Below are 19,128 nucleotides of genomic sequence, written 5' to 3' on the forward strand. Positions count from 1 at the left end.
AGGAGAATAGTATTCATTTCAGTTTGATGTATCAAGGAAGGCTTCCTGGAGGAAATGATACTTGCGCTAACTGTGGCCAAGTTTAAAGGAACAAATCCACTATGTGTAGACATGTAGGAAGAAAAGTATCAACGTGTACCCATAACTACAAAGAGTTTGGGTTGGTGTCACTCCTTAGTACCCTCCTAATCCCAACAGTACCTCATCCCTCCCGCCGGCATCCCAGGTAACATGAACACAGAACAGAGAGGGCATGGGTGACAGGGAGCCAACACTTTATTTTGTACAGACCAAGCACTCCGGGAGCACATCCCTGCGGATGTGCCTCTGCTGGGCTCCTCCGGCCTCTGGAGGGCGGCTCAGCTAGCTGCTCTGGACTGAGGGCCCCAGCGGAGGTCTGGCCTGCTTGTCTCTCTCCAGACAGTTGTGGAGTCCGAAGTCTTCGAGGGTAGTGCATCTCCGGAGGCTGCAAACAAACGCAGGTCTAAGCAGAAGAGTACCCTTTGATGGGGAGAGAGAGGGGGGCAGAGGCCCTGGAGCCTCTTCTCCCCAGGTGACATTACTGCGGAGAAGCCAGGAAGAAAGAAGGGGTGTAGGCGCCAGAGGGAAACGAGTGGGGGCAAACTTGGCACAGAGTTCTAAAGGGCCAAAACCTCCAAGTGCCGGGTAAGTGGTGTTTGCTGAAGCCACTGGGTGCCAGGCTCTGTGCCAGGACCTCAAATTCACTTCTCACATCCAACACCCGATGTTACTTTGGGTAGTTATATTTTTATCCTCACTTCCCAGCTGAGGACACAGGCTTGGCAAGGCTGTGTGGCTTTTGTTGCAAGGACAGTTCTAAGGCAGAACTGAGCTTTGGGGGCCAATTTGGTTCCAAACCCCATCTATGCGTGCCTCGCGGGGAGTGGGGCTGTACTGTTTGTTTAGTTCATGACTCCAGCGTGGACGTCGAGGGGAGGCAGTGCTCTTAGCGGGTGAGCACGGCTGCGAGGGGCGGGGGCCGCGAGTGAAAGAGGTGGCAGAGACAAGATGTTCTGTGATGCCTTCTGCTAAGGACCTTCCCCTCGTGGACGTGTGCCCTTTACTTGGCCTTTGAAACTGCCTGTGTGTCCCCCCGAGAGCATAATAATGTAAATGAGTATCAGATCTCTGCTCGGTAATTGAGAGCAGAAAGAAGGCCATGTTAAGTCAAATTAATTTGCTCTAATACAGTCCAAGCCCATCTCCATGGAAGTGGCAATGGCTTTTTGATGGGCTGGGGGTGCCTCTCGAGGAAACAGGTCTTTAGAAGCCCAGGGTATTTGTCTTGGAGGCTGCTGGAAGGAGGGCTGGGGGCTGAGGCAAGGTGTGGGCTGAGGCAAGGTGTGGGCTGAGCACCCACAGCCTAGAGCTGCCACACGTTGTGAGATTCAGCACAGGGAGTTGTGAAGGCAGCGGGGTTACTGGGCTGGGTCTGCAGTGTGTCTGAACCCTGAGGCATGTTCCACACCTCCCTCTGAAGGGCTTAGTGTGTCAGCAGGGAGCCTCAGGCGGAATGCCTGGTGCCTGGAAGGGCTGTGGGGGCAGCACTGCCTCAGAGCAAAGAGCACTGAACTGTGAGTCAGGGTGGCTTGGGTTGACGAGCGACCTTGATCTTGAGGTTACCCTCACTTGCTCAACACTGAGGCTGTGAGTTCCAACACCCCTTCAGATTTGTTTCTACCTCAGTCTTGAGGCTCCATGGAGGCAGCCTACCTAATGATCCAGCTCCATCAATGTGAGGTTGCTCAGGAAGGGGCCTGGAGTAGGCACCTAATACCACAGTGTATTATCCAGACAGTGAGGATTGTGGAATGCCAATCCCAGCACAAGGGGCTGAACACTTTTGATTCTCAGTTTGTCGAGCTGTAAAATGGGAGTAAATAGCCCAAACCACCTCTTGGGGTCGCTGTGGGTACTGAGTGACTACCTGATAGACACTCTATAAACTAAGCCATTATTTGCAAAGAATTCCTCTTCCTACCTTTATTCCAGAGATGCCAGGATTAGGACTGGGAGTAGCAAGAAGGCCGGGAGAAGGGCTGCTTCCCCCAAAGGGCTGCTCTGTGACCTTTGTACTCGGTCCCTCCTTTCTCAAACCCCTGTCCCTCCATCCCCATTTCATCCTCAATTTCTCTCTGTATATTTAAAGCAAGAGTTGGCTCCTAGGGTGGGGGAATTTTATAAGTCCAGCACCTTCTTTTGCCCTGTCTCACGGACCCTCTTTGCTTTCCGATGGGTCTACATGTTCAATGCAAAGAAACAGGCGGTCCCGAGCACAGGGCTTCTGGTATTCAGCCACACAGTATTGCATTCAGCCACACAGTATTGCAGCTAACACTTCTAAAAACACTTGTCTCTAGAAAAATGAGTCACAGCATTTAAGACAGTAGCAGCTGTGGCTCCTTCCAGGCTGCCAGACCTCCTGCGTCCGCGCTCTCGCTGGCTTTCAGTCCCTGAGATGTACCGTCCCAGTCTGGCCTGGGGATTTACCTGGGCAGCCTCCTACTTCTGGAGATACTTCTTCATTATGCTCTCAACATCCTCGTCTTTCCTCCCTGCTCCCGGCTCTCTGTTCTCGAAGGCTGCTCGCTCACCACCATCACCCTCCGGGCGAGGGATCCGGGGCCGGCTCTTGATGCTGTCTGCGCTCTTGAAGGAGCTGGAGGAGGAGTCGGAGTCGGAGGTGGCCTCAGGCGTCTTTTTCAAAATGGTCTTGATCCCTGAGAGGAAGGTCCGGTCCGCATCTTCTATCTCAAAGTGGACGCCTGGGTGCTGCAAACTGTCTTGTCCATCTTTGGCTGCTCCTGCCAAAGACGTAGGCATCTCTGGCTTCCGGATGGCAGGGAGGAAGTCGTCGAAATCCACTTTGGTCTTGCGTTCGTAGTTGAGGCTGGGGAGCTTCCAGCTAAACGGGTCGCTGTCCAGAGGTTCCTCCATGAGGTGGGCGAACTGGCGGTTCTGGAAGACAAGCGGCTCCTTCCCGAGGTCGGGACAGCCTGCATCATCCAGCGAGGACTCCAGGCAGCGCCTCCGAGGACACAGTGTTGGGGACAATAACTTGTCCCTGGACGTGGTCGGGGAGCTCAGTTTTCTCCCCAAGCTCGGCCCCAACTGTAAGAGGGACTCACAGGAACTGAACCGGGTCTTGAGCTTCTCTGGGGGTGGGCTGGTGCCCCCCATGTTCTCCAAAGAGATGCATCTCAGGCTGGAGGACCGCAGGAGGCCGGCTGAATCCCCCGTGGCGCCCTCTGTTTCCAGGGGTGATTTTGCCCCAGACCTTGGGGAGAGGTCCCCCTGATCACTGCCTGCCCTGGCCCTCCTCAGCGTGGATGCCCTGGTGGTCTGGTAGATGGGGAGTGTGGGCCAGTCCTCCAGGCTCAGAGGCGAGCCTGAGGCTTTCTGGGCTCTCTTCCTTCGAAGCCCTTCCACGAACTCTGACAGGGCCGCTGAAGGACTCGGCAGCTTTTCCCTGGACGGCGGGGACATGTCTGTCCTTTGAGAAGCCAGGGAAGAACATGGAGTTCCTGCTCTCTCGGTGGGCTTTCCCAAGGGGCCACACGCTTCACCATCCCTGGAATGGCAGTACTTTGGGCGGCAGAGCGAGAGGGGAGACGTGGACTCGTCCCCCGAGACTTTGCTGCGCACATCCCTGGCCCCGCTCTGTGCAGACGTCGGCCGGGTCCTCTCAGCATCGCCAGCCTCCTCGCTCATCCTGCGCCAAGGAGAAAAATGCAGTCAGTGGAAATTGTGCAATTCATACAATTTGTGCAATTGGTGTGAGAGCCACTAAGCACAGGCGCGAATATTATTTTTCTTTGGAAATGCCATTCCTACCGCACTCTCAAATGAACCGTGTGATTTAATGCACAAATTCAAGCCATGTAAATGATTTCTTGTTGCTTTCTGAAATGCAATTTCTGTCTATAATTAAACCCAGCTAAGTACGTTTGAGTAGATTAAAACTGCAGCCAGGACGGATGACTTGGATTTATGAGGCATCACATCTGACATGATAGCACCTATCATCCAAGCCGACTGTGAAATAAGTAACCTGCTTCTTGAAGACACAAGGAGGACCCTCAGGGGGACCCCATGGAGGTTACTTATTTAAGACCAGGTCCAGAGGACAGGCCCACCAAACAGGGCTTCTGAAAGTTGATGATTGAAACATGGGCCTCAATGACACGCTCATGATGCCCCAGTGTCTCATGGGGTGGATGGGGTATAAACTTTGCCCCCAAAGGAAAGACAGACATGAAATCGACTTGAACCAAGCCTCTATAGAGGACAGACGGTTTCTATTCTGGGACTACAGGCTTGGCTTTGCTGCAGCGGCACTCTGCAGCAGCTGAGCCAGACACTTTCCCTTTGAAAAGTAGGAACCTCCCAGGGACTGAAATGATAGGCTGTAAAATAAAGGGCACCATTTAAGGGAGAGAGACTGGAGTCCATCAACCATCTTTTAATAAATAAAATCTATTTGTGCTCTCTCTAAGAGAAACTACCCCCTTCCTGCCCACCAGCTAAGTTGTCATTTATTAAAAAATCAGGAGGGTGCCAAATGTCAGAGTTCAGGTACTGCTGACAAGCTGGGAGCTGGGGGTTCCGGAGCCAGGGAGATGCAGGTCTGCAGCCATCTCTCTGCATCTCTGCTCTAACTGTAACAACAGGACCATTTGTGGTAGGATTCAGCCTCTACTCACAAGGATGGCTGGGATTCTAGTCCAGGAATCCGAGGAAGGATTCTGGTCCAGAAATCTGAAGAAGCTTTCTGGCTCACTGCAGCTTGATATCACCATTGCCACCAACCACCACCCCCTCCCCGCCCCCATCACACAGCACAGTGCATTTGAAAAGAAAAGGAATGAACCACGATGACCCAAGGGGCTTTGGAATCTGGGAAGGAAGCCAAGTCAAAGGCTCCTGGCAGTGACGCCCAAAGACAGGACAGAGGGATCTTTTCTAGGTTCTCTTCTTGAGTTCTGGGGCACCAGAGCTTCCCCATCCTATAAGCCCCCAGAATGAAGACCTGAGGGAGGTCCTTGTGGAAATGATGCCCTGTGAAAGGGCTCCCTGAGGGGTGGGCACAGGCCCAGCTATACTCCAAGGTTTAACCTTATGCTCACGTCAGCCAGGTGGAGTTGGGGGGTGATGGCAGGCCACCTGGTAGACCCTGAGATTGGGGTGTGACAAGCTACTTCCATCACCCACTCCTCTCACCCTCCTCAGCCCTGCTCCTGGGGATTGGGCTCCCTGCTCCCTCCCCAACCTCCCCTGTTGGAACTGAGCTAAGGGCAGGCACTCACTCTGCTGCAGACCCTCAGGCCTGGGGACAGGCCCAGCTTCTGCCACATGCCCATGCCCCGCTGCCCCCCCCCCCCCCCCCCGCCACCTCCTGGGACAGCCCTGGAAGGAGAGAAAAGTCTTGGCACAGTGCCTGGTCATGATGAGCTTTAAGAATCATGATGAATAATTAATAACTGATAATTAATGGCTATCAATCATTAATAATTAGCCATTAATGGCCATCATTATCATTGCTAATAATCTTTGAATTCCCAGACCTAAGCACTGCTGGACTCAATGAGCTTCCACCGATGTTCCACGAGCAGGGAGCAGAAGGCAGAGTGGGCAGGTGACTTTGAGCCTCACGTTCATAGGCAGGGGCAGTGTGCACAGGCGATCACGGAGTCTGGCGGTGGGCTCCGAGCAACGGCCTCGCTTCCCAGCCTGTGGCTGTCATCTTCCATCTCAGTCACGCTGGACGCGGCCGGGGAGAGGCTGGTGCTCCTTTGTGATTACCCGAAGGTGTGTTTGTCAGCATCATCGCCTTGGAAGCGCTGCCCTAATCCAGGGGAAGATGGCATTCGCACTCCTTTCTTTTCTTATTTTTTCAATAAACAGCTCAGAGCTGACAAAAGTCATTTCCGTCCTGTCTCTGCCCTGAAAGGAGGCGGCGTGATGAATGTGTTTCGTGCGCTCTGTCGCTCGGTCTCAGCTGTCGCCCGCCATGTGGGGATGGTGGCAGCATCCGGCTTGGTCTCCGGATCTTCCCAGACCCTGCCATGCTGCTCCCCCAGCTCCACCTCCCGTGCCCACTGTGGTGCCAGGTGCGGCCCGGGTAAGGGAGGAGAGCTGGGGGTGGCTCGCGTTCCTGCCCTCTGACTGGGGCAGCTGGGCCATGCTCAGTGTATGTTGCTGGATCTAATGGAGCCACGTTGAGAATCAACTCCATGAGGGAGAGGAAGCGGGTGGAGTGAGAGAAGCAGATGCAAGGGGAAGTGGGGAGAAGGACAAAGAGGACAGAAGCTGAAGTGGGAACAAGACCAGGAGGTTGTGAGGAAGAGGCGCCAGGGGTGTTGGTCCCCGGGGCAGGGAGAGGCCAGTGAGGGCAAAGACAGGGGCTGGAGGACACAGGCAGGGCCCGGCTGGCAGCTGAGGACCTGCGTGCATCGTTGACAGTCTGGGGGGGCACATGGAGTCACCAGCACCCAGAAGTGGAGGTCTGGGGCACCAGCCTGTGAGTGCTGGTGTCCAGGGCAGAGGGCACAGGCTCTCTAAGCCCAGGCCATGGGGCCCCACTGAGAGCTGTGCTCCCACAGGTGTGCAAGCCAGAGCAGCTTAGCCAGGCCCCAGCCTGGTTGCCGCCAAAGAGTGACCCCTGGAGCTCTGCCCAGGAGCCCAAGGACCTGATGTGAGGAGAGTGAACTGGGTCCCATCTTTCTGGAAAGGTCTGGGGCCTTTGGGACCTCAGTGGGTGGGCTTGAAACAGGAACACAACACAAATGGTATACAGACTCTTTGGGGCTGGAAGGGGGGTGGTTCAAGCAAGGGACAAAGGGAAGCGATGGGCAAACGGGAAGGGAGGAAAAGGAATGAAGTAAGTATTCACTTTCCGGGATACTATTCAGAAACCCACCCACTTCTCAAGTCTTTTTCTATTTCCTGTCTTAGTTACCACTCAGAGGATGGCGTTTGTGGCCTGCACTCTTCTGGGTGGAGACTGCAAACTTTACTCTGCATCCAGACACTCTCCTGTAGGCTTCAAGACAAGGGTCTGGCCCTGCTGCCTGAGCAGGACAATCGTCTCCTTTTCTGTCCAGCCTTGGACATTTCAAACACATCTTCTGTCTTTGTCCAGAGGCCTGGAAGGATCATTTTTTTTTAACTGTCCTCACGGGATGTCTTGACTCAGATAGAACTCCTTTATGTCGGTATTGCATGATGGATGGATGGCTGGTAATCAAGCTATCACTGCGCCTTGGCCATGGTGAGGGATGATGGATAGAAGCTTCTCCAAATCATTGGGGGATAGGTGTGGATAAATGCTAGGTGGGGGCACTGCCATTCCCTAAGGAGAGACTCCAGAAAAATCTTGGACAGTTCTGTGATCTGTCCCTTTGTCTCACCAAAATGGAAGGGCTAGCTGGCACACCCACCTGCTGCTGTGAGGAGTCAGTGGGCACCCCTGCACATCCTGCCACACAGGTGCTGGGCTGTCCCCATAATTAATGAAGGGGTAGTCAGTGGGCTGCCCATAGCTGAGCACCTACTGTGTGCCAGGCACTGAGCTGGGTACCATTGATACAAGAGAGAATTAGTTGATGGGCTTCCTCCCTTGCGGAGCCAAATGGCACACTCATTTATAACCCCTATAGCAACCCTGGGAGGTGCCAATGGTGACTTCTGCCAGCACACGCAGGTGGAAGTGGCAGAGGTTATAACCCCAGGTTAGTTGACCCTACAGCCAGCAGCACCTTCTGTGGAAACCTCCTCTCAGCCCTGTGATGTGATACAGTGTAATAGTGTTTCCTGTTCTACTGCATCCAGTTAACACTTACCACTTGGAGCCTTCAGGTCTCTTTCCTCAGCTGTAAAACGGGGGAATGAGATCAACCATGCAATGTCTGGAGGCAAGAGAGCAGGAGGGTTGGGGATTTTGTCTGTTATATTCACCACTATACCCCAGTGCCTAGGAGGTATCTCAGCATAAAGTAAGTGCTCAATAAACACGTATTGATTGAATGAGTGCAATGCTAAGGCATTGGCATATAGTAGGTACTCATTAAGGATGTGTGATGAATGAATGAAGCTTTAGTCCCTGCCACACAGTTAAGTATCCAATAAATGCTTATTTAATGAATTGACAAACAAGAAAACACATATGAAAATGCCCTAAATGTTGGTGGCTGAAATTTCTGAAGGTTTACTAGCTAAGCTAGGGTATGGGCATCTGGTAGTACTGCAATTTTTACTTTCTTTTACCTGCAAAGTTAAGAAAACAGGTTTCAAAAGCAGACAGGCCTGGACTCAAATCCTGGTTCTGTCCCTTCCTATGTATCTTGTGCTGTGTGACCTTGCTTGGCTTTGAGAGGGGGCACGTGATGCCCTATCTTATAGGGTTTTGTGAGGAATCTGAACTGCTATATATGGTAGATATAGTCAATACCCATGAGTACCCCCAGCTACACCTCTCCTGCACCCATCACTCATGCAGGGCACAGGCTGGTGCGGTTAAGTGTTACACCTACTCATTTCAAAATGTTTCTGATAGTGAGTTTAAATACCTTAATCCTTTTTCAATTACTTGTCTTTAATGATCCCTTCCACTAGGACTAGAGAAGGTGCCAGAGTGAGGGCAGGCATTCAGGAAGAAGCAATTCCTATGTATGCTTCTGTTTCCAGCAGGTCAGGGCAAGGATGCAGATGCAGAGTGGTCAGAACGGCCTCAGGTGGAGGCAGCTGCTGAGACAGGTGTCTCTGGTCTAGACCACAAGTCAGGCTGTCTTACAAATGAGGCGCCATCACTTTGTGTCTAGTGTCTACCATAGTAGTGGTGCCCCACGGATCCTGGGGAAGAGTGAGAGATGCATCCATGTATGTGTGTATTTCATGTGCCTCATCTCACCAGCGTCAGACCCACCAACCCATCTTGCAGATGAAGAAATGGAGGAATTTGCTCAAGGTCACATTCCCAGGTGGGAGGCCTGGATTTGAACCCCGGTTGGCCAGATCTGATGCTCACCATTTTTCTTCCCACTATATCACAAACCTTTTGGGTAGAAGGCTGGATGGAAACCACAACCAGCTGAACTCACACCTACACTTCTCTATTTTTCAAAATCCACTGAGCATAATGAACAAAGAAGTGAGGTCCCAGTCAAGGAGCTGGTGGAGACACTGGTAGTAGACAGGATCACACAGCAAGAAACATAATTCCCAGATCTCAGTCTGGGCAGGACCTGGGCCAACTGTAGCTACAGGAAACTCGATGCAGATTTAATGACACCATGAATCATTCCCAAAGACATGCTGTCATCCCCATTCTTCATCCACACTCTGGAATTGAAGAGGAAATTAAAAATGTATCGGTGTTCTTTAATACTGGTGAAGCCTGGGATGGGAAACCAGATGTCCCTTTAAGAGGGCCTGAAGGATTGTAGCCACGTCCAACACAACAATTGATAGTCAGTAATTAAAGTCGACATTGGGTCCAAAACTGCAAGATGTGGTAGGGAACGTGAGACATTTAAGCCCTATCTTGCAGAAGTGAATTCTATATAATAAGAGCTACCACATATTGTGCCTTTAGGCTTTGCAGACATTACCAATTTTATCTTCACAGTAGTCTTCACAATACTGTAACCTTCCCATTTCACAAATGAGGCTCAGAAAGTATAAGTAATTTGTCATGTAATAAATGGGAGCACGTGGGCTTAAACCAAGGGATCCAACTCTGGGATCCACGCCTCCTGACTGCCCTGCTCTACTGCTCTTTATTGGCCTGTGTTGTCCTGCTTTACAGATAAAGTAACTGAGGCTCAGAGAGGCAAATAGGCTCTCAGAGGAAGTAGCAGACCCAAGGCTCTTACCTTGGCCTGTCTATGTACATTCCTAGCTGAGCTCATAGCTGTAGAAGATGGGGGTCCTTCCCTTCCTGGAGGGCATAGCAGAGGTGTGAAAACTGGACAAACCCATGGAAAGGTGTCAGCAGTACAAGAAATTCCAGGTAAACTGTGAAGCATGGGCTGTGAGCACAGCCTGAGGTTGTCAAGGAGGCAGCCGGTGCTTGAGTTTGGTGCAAGGCCATTCTGCAAGAGGTGGGGTTGAAGTGGGTACTTGGAAGGAGGGGTAGAAATTGGGTGGGGGTGAGGGGTCAGAGATGACACAACAAGCAGAAGGAGAAGATCCTCTCTATTTAGCTCATCAAGCGCAAAAGCCTTGACAAGTGAGGGCTGAGAGCTAAATCTCACAGGCAAGGAAGCCAAGACTTAGAAACTCTACCCAGCTAGAAGGAACAACTAAGTAGAGAGGAAGCCAGAGTGGGGTAACCAGGGACACAGACTCTACTGCAGCGGAGGAGGAGGTGATGTAATGAGCAAGAGTCTGAAGCCTGGTCTGAAGGAGTGGAGACTTGACTCCAGGAACTATAAAGAGACTTGATTCCTTACAGTCATTTTTATGAGATAAGATCACTCTCAAGACTTGTTTGCTGTCTCTTCTGAAGTAAGTGCTGGGTCCTTGACACGTTTTAATGACAACCCAGTGAACTGCCCTCACCAAATGTCTGCCTGCGTACTTTCTGTGGGTCAGCAGAATTTGTTCTGGCCTCACGCATACATTCTTACCAGCTACCAGGCTCGAGGACCAATAGTTGTTGAAGAGAGTTGCCTATCAGAATCATCCCTGGAATTCTCCCCCAAAATCCATTTCATTGGAGGGGATGAAAGTTAGGGAACCATTCTAGATTAAAGGAGACCACAGACTAATAGAAGAGGAGATATTAATAACAGAATAATAATAGAAGAAACTGTGGGAAGATGGGGGTACTTAGAGGTGTTCTGTCATTTTCACTCAATTTTTCTATACGTCCAAATTTCTCTTAAAAATGGTCCATGATTTTTTTTTAAATGAAAGAGAAAACAAATGCAGTCAGTATCCCTAATAGGATCCTTCTTGAAATAAAAAAAAAAGGTCTGTAAAGTAATTACATACATTTTGATCACTTTACATATCATTGACAGTTCAGAACATGTCTGTGCATGGAAAGTGAAGGCATGCATTGGACATCCACGCACAGACACTGCCTCAAGCTGAGCATGGTACCTGGCAATCACCACGTAAAATCTCAAACTTACTCATACAAGCTCCCAGTTTCCTCACGAGATTTCAGTTTTAAGTGGATGGAAATTATCCACCCATCTACCCACCCAACCACCCACCCATCTCTCTAGAATCATTTATTGGCATGGCGCCAAATGCCATTAACACAAATGAATACCCCTTGCCTTCAAGAAACTTACAGATTCTAAGACTCATCAAATTAAGAATGGAGAGAAATGAGTGAGTCTTTATGTCTTCTTCGGCATGGAAACTAAGCAAAAAATGTTTCCTTAACAAAGGAGTAATAAAAGACCTGTCTCAGTTTCCAGCTATGACAGACTAGCACAGATTCTATTGTAAAAGAATGTCCTGAACATTTCATTTCAAATGGTTTTATACATACTTGTGACAAACTCAGGAGAGCCTCAAACGTCCTAAAGGTCAGCAAATCTAGTTCTAGCCTGCAGCCTTCCCACAGAAACCTGCCAGGAGCAGTGGTGGCTGGAGGATGAATCTTGGACAGAGAGAGAATTCTGCTTCATTTGTTCAGGCTCTGGGCCCACAGTTAATGTGTTTGCATTGAACATTTCCATGCTTTCAGATTTAACATCTTTTCCACTCATCTTCCTAATACCAATAAAACTGAAAAGAATCCTTTTGTCCTAGGAAGACATAAAACTATTTATGAGAGGCTCATTCATTAAGTATATTCAGGATGGATTAAAATGATCCTGAGCTCTGGTTCTGAGACTGGAGAGACCCGTAAATAAATGTACTATTGAAATAAGATTAGCTGTGGATGCTTAACCTACTTTGAGAACAAGCTGTTTTTAATGCTAAGTACCATCCATTCACATTTACATAATTAATGAACTAATTACAAAGGAGTCTTATCTAAACATTTAAGCAAGTCTCACGTGACCTGTCCTTGGCTTCACTTCTGCAGTAGAGTAATTGCATTTCCTTTAAAGTAATACAACTTTATTTTTAAAACATACCCTATAATTTAGATCTTTTTACTAATTCAAGCCAGCCTCATCTCAAATAAGAAGCGGGGGCAAAAGGTGGGTGGTGATGTCTAAATCATTTTCTTTTAAACCAAGATCCACAAGCCAAGGGCATGGGCCTGCAAATGTTTACAGAAAGCAAATTTTCCCCAGAAAAAGGAGAAGTTGTAATACCATCTTTTAGCCAGACGAAAAGCAGTTGTGTTAAATCGTTAAATCGGCACCAAAGCAAATGATACATACAACAGTAATTAGCGAAGATTACACAGTAATTAAAATCACGATGATTATGTGAGTGAGAATAATTTATACAATAATCTCCACGCTCACACTGCAATATGGTACTCGTCCAATAGCAACAGTGGAGAGCCATGTTTGGCAATAAATTCAAATCACAGTATCACTAATTACGTGGTGATAGATCAGTCATTGAAATTTAGGGATAAATAGTCTCTGTCCAGGATACACACAATTTTGTTTGGGCTTCTCAAGACTACCAAATGGGACCTCAAACATTAATATGCTCTCGCTCACTCTTCATTTTCTGCATAATCTTTCCTACTGTCATAATTCAACCTTCCTCTTGGTAGGGAACATTTGCTGTGCTTTTTTTTTTTTTAATCTACCCAGTTTTATTCTCCTGCTTCAAGGAAGGCAACCTTTGCCCTTTGGAGAAGTCCCTTCTCCCCCAGGGTTTCCATGTCTTGGGTGGGAATAACCCTCCTAGAGCTAGGTCAGAGACTCCTTCATTCTTTGCTTATTCTAACTGGTTCAGTGACAGGCACGTGACGACTCACTTTGGGTCAATCCAAGTTAGGCTCAGGGATTTTTGTGAAGAGAGAAGCCCTCTTTACTGTTGGACTCAGGATGCTGGAGGCATGAGCGTGGATGTTGGCCACCATCTTGCTGTCTCAGAAAGGAGCAGAGACCTTGCTAAGGGATTACAATCCTGTGATGCTTTTAGTACCCCTGGATCTGATAATGTCTGAATTTCTATCTACCTTTGTTTTCCAAGTTGCATGAGATAATACATTTTTCTTTTTGAACAAGCCAGGTTGAGTTGGGTTCTATATCACCTGCACCCCCAAAGAATCTTGACTATTATGTTATGAAAAGATATTCTGGCATCTCTGTAGATCCTGGCCAGGGTTTTGAATCTCTGGACAAACAAGTTAAATGAGTCTGAAAGCTGATTCTCCCTCAGAGCCCCCAGATCCAAGCCCAGGCTGGCCAATGTTCTGAACTGTCAGTGATCATTTCAAATGGTTTTATACATACTTGTGACAAACTCATTACTTTGGGCTTGTGAGGGTCTAATCAGAGGGTCTAGTTGAGTCACCCTGGCCCAGACTTCTGACCTAAGGAAACTATGAGGAAAAAACAAGTGGGGTGGGGCCTCCCTGGTGGTGCAGTGGTTGAGCGCTGAGCTGTGAAGCTACCTGAAGCCTCTGCAGTGCTGGTTTGATCCCCGGCCTCTGGGCGAGGGTCCCACATGACGTGCAGACCTTTCCTCCACACCCACTGCTCCCCTCACCCTCCCGCGCTTCTGACTGTACCCAGTGCTTGTATAAATAAATAAATCTTTAAAAAAAAAAAACAACAAAAAACAAGTGGGGGTGGTCCCACTTGTATGGCCCCAAACACTTTAAATGCAACATATTTAAAAACCAAGTTATTTGAAACTCCACTTTCATTGCCAAGAGATTCTCTGTTGTGCTCATGATTCTCTGCTGTGAGTCTAGCCCAATCCTACAGTCATTGGCACATAAGCACATGACTTGGTTGTAGTTTTCCCTGGTCCTATCGGTCCAGGGAAAGCATCACCTGGTGTAGGCTGGGTCAAGGAGACAAGGAAGCTTCTGCACCTGCTTTTTAAACACCAATTTGGCACCAGACTCTCAGTGACCATTCTACATCTGCTCATTTTTCTTTTTTTTTTTTTTTTTTTTTTTTTTTTAGAGGCATGTTTTTTTTTTATTTATTTGTTTGTTTGTTTGTTTGTTTTGTTTATACATGCACTGGGTACAGTCAGAAGTGCGGGAGGGTGAGAGAGTTCACCAGAGCCAGAGCGGGGAGCAGAGCAGGCAGAAGGACCGAAGTACACTGCTGAGGGGAGCAGCGGGCGGCAGGAGAGGTCTGCGCGCCATGTGGGACCCTCCTCCGGTGGCCGGGGAGCAGCCGGGGATCGAACCGGCGCCGCAGAGGCTGCGGGCAGCTTCGCAACCCAGTGCTCAACCGCTGCGCCACTGGGGAGGCCCATCTGCTCATTTTTCAATCCTGAGAAGGAGTCATTACATTGAGGAGGGATATCATCACGGAAGAGGGGTCAAGGGGAGCATGCCAGTCCCAGACAGCACCACATTAAAAAGACTCCTGAGCCAAGTAAGGTTGCTACCACCAACACCCATAAACTCCCTGTCTGGGGGCCACGAAGGTAATTTAGTGTCTCCAACTCCAGAAGATTTTGCATTTATCAGCAGCAGCTGCACGGCTCCTGGGCTGTATATCATAAATCTTTAGGTGTATTTCTGAGTTGATGTCCCCTTATAAATAATACAGGGAATGCTTTTTTTTTTTTTTCCCCAAAAGACTGCTTTCACGCTCTCTTCTGTTTTTAGAGTGACCTTCTTTCTCAGTCAAGTTGGAAATGTCCAAGAGACTCATTTATTGAGGCCTGTGATGTGCCAGGTAATAAAGGGGAAGGGAGGTATACAGGAGCCTCACTTTAACACTAATGGTCTCCTAGCAGAAAGAACTTAGGGGGATTCTGGCAGTAGCTAGTCAAACTCAAAATGCAAATGTTCTTTGATGGAGAGAATCACTCGCTTATGAGCTTAAGGATATCCCTGAAGACTTGCAGGTTAATAGTAAGTATCTTGAAAACAAAATTTAAACAAGAAGACTACTGTTAAAAAAGGCATAACTTTAAGATATTTTGCAGAAATTTAAAAGAGTGACAGACAGATGGGTACTGATAAGATCTATTATTGAGTGAAAGCAGCACATTGTAAGAGTTTACGTATAGCACAACATACATAATATAGCATCTAATTACTTTGTTTTTTTAAAAGCCCACAAATATGCTATATATTTTTGACAAGTGTATATAGATTTATAAATATAATGCCTGTACACCATTATGCATATACACCACAGATGGTAGGTGTGTTTGGGAAGGGAAAGGAGATTGGGGTGGTGGCCAAGAGGAGATATACTTTCCCAGTTATATTTTAATTTCTTGAAGGGGGTAAATATTCATAGAAAACTAGTGCAGTTAAAAAGAGTTGGAAGTCAAGGCACCTGTAAGCACAGTCCTCTGGTTAAGAGATTTCCCTCAGCAGACCACAATTCCCCTCAACTGTATGAGAAAATTCAAACAAATAATCCCAGGGATCCCTTCCAATAGAGAAGTACTAGAATATTTAAATTGTAAACATATTCCAAGGGTAGAACTCAAAATTTCCAGGGCTTAACACCATGGGATCTGGCACTCAATAGGCAGTTAATAAATATCTTTTGGATCGACAGTGAATTTTTAAATAATGATCCTTATGTGGTTTTAATATTCTTTGCCAGTAAACTTTTCCAGGTAAGTGATCCATCCCCTGGATAAATATCAGAAAGGCACAGCAGTGTGGCAAATATAAACCAGATTTTATTTTATTTATTTTTTATTTTTTTAATAATAAATTTTATTTTTATATTCCCCATACAATTGCACAATTGCAACCCCCTTATTTCGACCCCAATCCCTCCCCTCCCACCCTCTACCCCCCATAGAGTGTCTCTGGTTCCTAGTTTTTTGTTGATTTTGATTTTTGCTTTCTTATAGTTATTCATTTTCCTGGTCCCTTATTTAAGTTTTCTAGATTCCTGCTATGAGTGAGACCATTCGGTATTTTTCTTTTTCTTTCTGGCTTATTTCGCTGAGCATGATCCCTTCCAGCTCCATCCATGTTGCTGCAAATTGCATGTGTTTATCTTTTTTGAATGCTGAGTAATATTCCATGGTGTATATGTACCACATCTTCTTGATCCAATCATCTATTTTTGGGCATTTGGGTTGTTTCCAAAGCTTAGCTATTGTAAATAGTGCTGCTTATAAACCAGATTTTAGAGAGAGTCAAGACTGGGTTCAAATCCTGGCCCTTCTACTTATCTGCTTTGTGACAGTGAGAAAATTACTGACCCTCTCTAAGTCAGAGGCAATGCTGAGCTGTTACCAAGGATGGTTAATATGTCTGCTCTACCCTCAAAGTATGGTCAGTTATTCAGTCAACAAACAAACATTTATTGAGCACTAACTGTGTGCCTAAGGACAGAAACATGAAGAAAGCAAAGAGCTTTATAGTGCCTTTTTGCTTCCAGTCCCACTGCTGTGCTTGATGCAGGCACCACTGCTCTGAACTGCAGCTGGACAAGCCTATCGATGTGGTAGGGGTAAAGGCAAGGGAAGGGAGAAGAGGCTCTGGAGAAGGCTGGCTGGGGGTGCTGAGCACCCACCTGCATCATGCACAGCTACTGGAGTGGAGATAAGACTATGTGTGAATCACTGTTCCTTAATCTCTGGGTCTCATATTTCTGTTCCTTAACCTAAGGGTAATGATGTCTACTTCCTGAGGTTCCTCTGGGCATCAAATAAATACCAACATTAATAAAACAGTTAATTTTCCTTCTAGGTGCTCTGAGCAAAGAAGAAAGTGTGCATCATGTCATTAACCCTGATGCCAACCCTGATCTATTCAGGGGGAAACATGAATAGAGAAGTTAAGCAACACATCCAAATCTACAGCTTCAGAGAGCAAATATAATAGTGAAATCCAGATGTTCTGACTTCAATCCATGTAAGAAACCACTGTAGTCTCTCATCTTGCACCAAATCGGTGTCAAACAACTTAGGGTATCATTCAAGGGCTAAGCTAATATCATTATAATTATGTAACTTGGATATTATGTTAATTGGCATTCAGGTGCTGCCTTGACCACCTCCAGCTCTACCTCTGCTGCCTTCTACATTGGCTGCCAGCGGGGACACAAAGGTGTTTGGTTATCAGGAGAAAAAATTCTTCATTATTTGGGGTTCACTGAGGGCATGTTTCTATGTATAGGGCTTTGTTTTTTAATTAAGAGCAGTAATCAGATAATCTTGCTTTAATTAACTCCCCAGATGCACCCCATTCTTGGAGCCTCCCTTTGATATTTTCTCCATCAATTATTTCCGCCTAAGATTGTCTACAGACATGTGCCAGACATTTGCCATTTGCTGAATATGCCTGAAAGGTTAACGTGAACTTCCACCCCCTTCTTTTTGTAGAAACAACCCCCTGCTTCAGAGCAAACACGTTTCGAGACAGGAAGGGGTTGTCTGGGTCTGTTCCATTAGTCTGTGATTATTCTTTCTACTTTATCACACTGCTTCTTCTGTTATCACAGAAGCCGTGTGCATTTCATCTTAATTATGCATCTGCTTAATCCATAATTTCTGATTTATAGCCATTAGCTCCTAATTACAAGAGGGCCGCCCTTGAAAAGAGAAATAAAATGAACCGAGAGAACTGGAACTAAAAGGCAAATTTTAAGTCAAACACTAAGAGACCCATTTGTTGAATCCTGAGACCCATTTGTTGGAGCTACCTCCTTGCAGTCCTATGGAATTGTGAGGGTGTTGTCTCAGGCTGTTACTGAGTTTACCACCCTCTGTGGTAGGGAAAATAGGAAACCCTGACATTCAAACAAAGCTAGGTGGGAATTATCCAGCCTATCTTTATACTTAGTCCCTATTAAAAAAAATTCAGGGAATGTTTTTATAAAGAAAAATTGAATCCAGAACCACCTATACATGAAAAACTAGCAGGATTTGTCTTAGGCAGAAGGAAACTATAACAGATTCATGGCAATTTAAAAGTTTTCACCCTGTGTTATTTGCAATTATGTAGAAAACCATGCTTTTGGGAGGGCTGCATACACCTCCTCATTTGAAGCAGCAAATGCAACTCTATTTCCTGTTTTGCACATGAAGACATGGAGGGTGCAGAGAGGGCAACTGATCGACCCATAGCCACATAGCTAGGAGGTGGCAGGTCATGTCTCAAACTGGCCTACTTGACCTTGCATGGGACAGAGGAAATGGAAGACTCAAACAGCAATCTTCAAAGCTTTTCAAGCTATTGGTTATCAAGAGGCAGACAGGACACATGCTTACCTGGGGCTAAGGACATGGCTGCTGATGGCTGACTGTCGAGAGGGCGTCCTCACAGTGTCTGTGGCCAGGGACAGAGTGCAACTCAACCAGGACTGCAGACTGCTTTCTGGCTGGGAACCGAGGCTGGAGATGTTATCTCTAGAACCAGAATGTAGGATGCCGTCAACACCACAATGACAACCACAGTGACAGCAATAACTAGATATTTGCTCCTTAGTGTAAATCAGGCATTGCACTACATGGGGTACATGCATAACCTCATTTAGTGCTCTAACTCCATCTCTGAGAGGTAGGGGCCAGTGTTATTCCCATTATCCAAATGAGAGTTATAGGATTTGAAGAGGTCAACCTGGGTCTTAGATAAGGTCATCCACTTACACAGAGATGAAGTTGGGGTGCAAATCTCAATCCTGATTCTAATGCCCATGCTACTAGCCACTGCACATTGGGAACATGTATCTTCAAATACAGATGTTGAGATATCTCCAATATTGAAGTAAGACTTGGCACTGAATATAACACCAAATGATATGTTCATTGAACATGTCTTAACTCCTTGTCCAACTTAACTGGGATGTCTCTATGGACAGGGGCTTTATTTTCATATCCCAATTCTAAAAATAACACATGATATATATATATATATATATATATATATATATATATATATATATATATGAAAGAGCTAAAAGCATGAACTCTGCATTGACCATGTCCTTAAGACAGCCATCTTAGCAGAGTAAACATCTATATAAGTAGCCATTAAAGTAAAGGAGAAAATCATTAAGGCCATAA

At 47.0% G+C, this 19,128-nt stretch overlaps 1 protein-coding gene across 1 annotated transcript in view; it reads right to left on the reverse strand.

Annotated features, from left to right (window-relative positions):
* Window positions 1-2,523: 2,523 nt before the first annotated feature.
* MYO18B (myosin XVIIIB) overlaps window positions 2,524-19,128 on the reverse strand; it is a gene marked incomplete at both ends in the record, with an annotated part of 216,639 nt that continues 200,034 nt past the window's right edge. The window contains 2 exons of the mRNA XM_084253221.1: window positions 2,524-3,733; window positions 18,334-18,471. Coding sequence (XP_084109347.1) covers window positions 2,524-3,733; window positions 18,334-18,471 — 1,348 coding nt within the window. The remainder of the gene's footprint in view (window positions 3,734-18,333; window positions 18,472-19,128) is intronic.

This window comes from Talpa europaea, assembly GCF_964194135.1.
Source record: "Talpa europaea genome assembly, chromosome: 14".
Taxonomy (NCBI): Eukaryota; Metazoa; Chordata; class Mammalia; order Eulipotyphla; family Talpidae; genus Talpa; species Talpa europaea.